A 3074-nucleotide genomic window follows, 5' to 3' on the forward strand; every position below is an offset into this window, starting at 1 on the left:
GGCATCAGCGTGCATTGTCAAAGTGCGTTGTTATAAAATTCGTTCAGCTCTGTTGACTTGCTCTCTTGCAATGTGACTTCTGTCTTCTACACACATCACTTGCCACTCTTGCACATATCCTCCCATGATGATGCATATATGTCACATGATCCCATGTGTCATACGATCCCAGGATTCAGCGTATGTCACAGCCAGATGGGCCTCAGCAGTGGCCAAATAGATAGCTCCTGCAGCCTTCAAAACTGTGAGTTAAGCCCTGTATAGCTATCCTTATCTCAACCAGCAAAAACCCTTAGTCCTTCCTGTTATTGCTTATACTCTCTCTACAACAAAATTAGAAATAAGGGCAAAATAGTTTCTGCTGGGTATTGAGGGGGTGGGGGGAGAGGGAAGGGGCGGAGTGGGTGGTAAGGGAGGGGGTGGGGGTAGGGGGGAGAAACGACCCAAGCCTTGTATGCACATATGAATAATAAAACAATAAAAAAAAACTGTGAGTTAAGTAAACCTTTTTTCTTTATAAATTACCCCATCTCATATTTTGTTATAGCACTAGAGGACTAAGACAAGCTTCAAGCACCACAAAATGGGAAGGCTCCAGGTTACTTCCCTTTTTAAAGCAGATATTTATTCTCTGGGGGATCCTGAATTGAGGATGTAAATGATTCTCCGACCAAACCACTCTCAGATATTAAACCCAGTATCAGCTTGCCCAGAAGACAGAACTATGTTTTTGAATATGTCACCAGCAAAGTAGGAATTCCAGAAAAGGAAAATAAATTCTGATACAAGAATTCTGTGCCTTAAAAAAAAAAAAAACAACTAGAAATAAGCCAGTGAAATTTCAACAAACACATGCTTCTGTTTTCAATTTATAGGAAATTTAAGGGCACAAGAAGTAATATTTATACTTGTCTCAATTTTTCATTGCTATCACAAAATGCCCGTGACTGGGAATTTTATAAAGAAAGATATTTGTTATGGCTCATGATCCTGGAGGCTGAAAAACCCAAAATCACAGAGCAGCATCACGGGGGGCCCGTGCTAGTTCATGAAGAGTTAAAGGCACTTGAAAAGGAGAGAATACAAGAGCAGCCTTGCTTCATAACAGCTCACTGCTGAGGTGACTGGTCCAGTGAGAGTGAGACCTCACTCAGCCCTGCCAGGCAGCATTAATGCACTCTGGAAGGCTCTGCCCCCATGGCCTCAACACCTCCCACAGGCTCTGTTCCCAACCTTCTCAGTCTTTGGGACTCACTCCATCACTGAGAAATTAAGCTTCCAACCCATGGCTATTTAGAGGACACGCTCAAACCGTAGCAATAGTTTTGTTTTGTTTTGTTTTGTTTTGTTTTGTTTTGTTAAACAAAATCAGCATGCAATAAAATATATTTTGTGGTTACTTGGGACCCTTCTCTCCAGGGTGGTCTAGATGAAGTGGGTTCTGCCTGGGGTCTGGGTGTGTGGTGTTCCTGCAGAAAGAGAAAGACAGAGAGGGAGAAGGGGACAGACAGAGAGAGAGAGAAGAGGAGGACTGAGAGACATGAGAAGGAGAGTCTCCTGGTTACCCAGAGAAGGGAAGGTGAGGACTCAGCAGAGACTGAACATCTGGGCGGTGGGCACAGAAACCAATCTCTGCCCCTGCCTCCTGTCCCCGACCTGGACTGGAATTGGACTGTGGAGGATGGGAGGACACTCAGTGGGGCTTCATGTCTTGGACCTTTAACCTCACCACTGTCTGATTCTGGGAAATCCCCAATTCCAGGCAGCAGTGCTGGAAGCGGGGCCAGAAGACACTGTGGAGGCCACAGGGCCAAGTCCCACAGAGGGGCAGGATGGTGTCATTGTCACAGCACTGCTCCAAGGGGTTGTAGATCTGGTCTCCACACCTAGGCACCGAATGGCACAGCAGTGGCCAGTATTTGGGAAGAATCAGAGCTGGGTGGGCTCCAAAGACTCCCCCGCCCCACAGAGCTACCTCCTCTTTCCTCACTGAACCTGTTCTCACCTGTGGTTCCTTCTGAGTCTGAGCCTAGAAGGGCAAAAATGGAGATGGCAGCTGAGAGGCAGAGGGGTGAGAAGGACACAGAGGAAGCACAGTCTGATCACAGTCATGGGAGACAGGATGGTGTCACTGAGCTTTTATTGCTGCTAATGGCCCAGAGTGGATTTTGAGACTAAGTCTGGGGACAAGACCTGGGGTCTGGGCTGGCAGGTGAGGAAAAGCAGGAGGGCTCTGGGAAGAGGAAAGCTTCTGGAATTTGCAGGTGGGGCGGGATGACAATGCAGGCAGAGGTGAGGGGGAGGTGGTTTTGAGGAGGGAAGCTTGAACTGTAGAGGAGAGAGTCAAGTTCAAGATTCAGATGGACAGCAGGGATGCAGTAACACTTGGGGTCACCTTGGGGCTGGGCTCTCCTTACCTGTGACTCCAGGCACCATGGTTCTGATCAGGCTGCAGAAAAGTGGGGGGCAGAGCAGCAGCAGAATTGGATCTGGGACCTTGAGGTGTGGCTTATATAGTGATTAATACCAGCCCTGGGGAGGAACCTCCATCTTTCAACAGAGGCAGCAGCATGGTGGAAAGTTAGGTATATCCAGGAAAAAGTGAACGTCAGTTTGTTCTAAAACATGTTCCTGACTCTTGAAACATGAAGATAAATGCTTCTCCAGAGGCTTTCAACTTGTGCCTCTGATGGGTCCATTTTTTTTGACACCTCACTAAGGGGAATCTCAGAAAAGATTGCCTAATCTTCCCCACTACGTGCTGTTAGACTGAAAAGCATGGCGAGATAGACCAGGAGATGGCTCAAGGTCAGCACAGGCTTTAAGCAGAAAAGAGAGTCTGCAGAGGTGGATCACTAGCAGAAGTCAGAGCCCACTACCACCTGCAGCCTGGGGTAGATAAAGGGCAAGCTAGTGAAAAAGTACCAGGAAGGTGGTTGGGCGGGATAACCTTCTGGTGGATTGATAAGGAATGTCGTTGTTGGGTGACCAAGGAAGATAAGTTGTGTTTAGGTCACTGGTCTGCTCCATCATCCTTGGTGCCCAGAGATAACAGGCACCAAGGATGATGGTCA

The 3074-nt window shown here is 47.6% G+C and overlaps 1 protein-coding gene across 1 annotated transcript; it reads right to left on the reverse strand.

The window, feature by feature from the left end:
• Positions 1 to 1693: 1693 nt before the first annotated feature.
• On the reverse strand, positions 1694 to 2436 carry LOC109691151 (insulin growth factor-like family member 4). The gene is made up of 3 exons (XM_074057349.1): positions 2418 to 2436; positions 1996 to 2056; positions 1694 to 1886 (listed from the first exon to the last, which is right to left on the reverse strand). Exons 1-3 carry the CDS (start codon positions 2434 to 2436, stop codon positions 1694 to 1696), a joined length of 273 nt encoding a protein of 90 aa, XP_073913450.1.
• Between the last annotated feature and the right edge of the window lie 638 nt (positions 2437 to 3074).

Source organism: Castor canadensis, chromosome 16 (assembly GCF_047511655.1).
Source record: "Castor canadensis chromosome 16, mCasCan1.hap1v2, whole genome shotgun sequence".
NCBI lineage: Eukaryota > Metazoa > Chordata > Mammalia > Rodentia > Castoridae > Castor > Castor canadensis.

Coding starts and splice junctions, on each gene's coding strand:
- LOC109691151 (XM_074057349.1), bottom strand. Junction 1,887..1,995: donor GGAACCACAGGTGAGAACAG/GTTCAGTGAGGA, acceptor TTCGGTGCCTAG/GTGTGGAGACCAGATCTACA.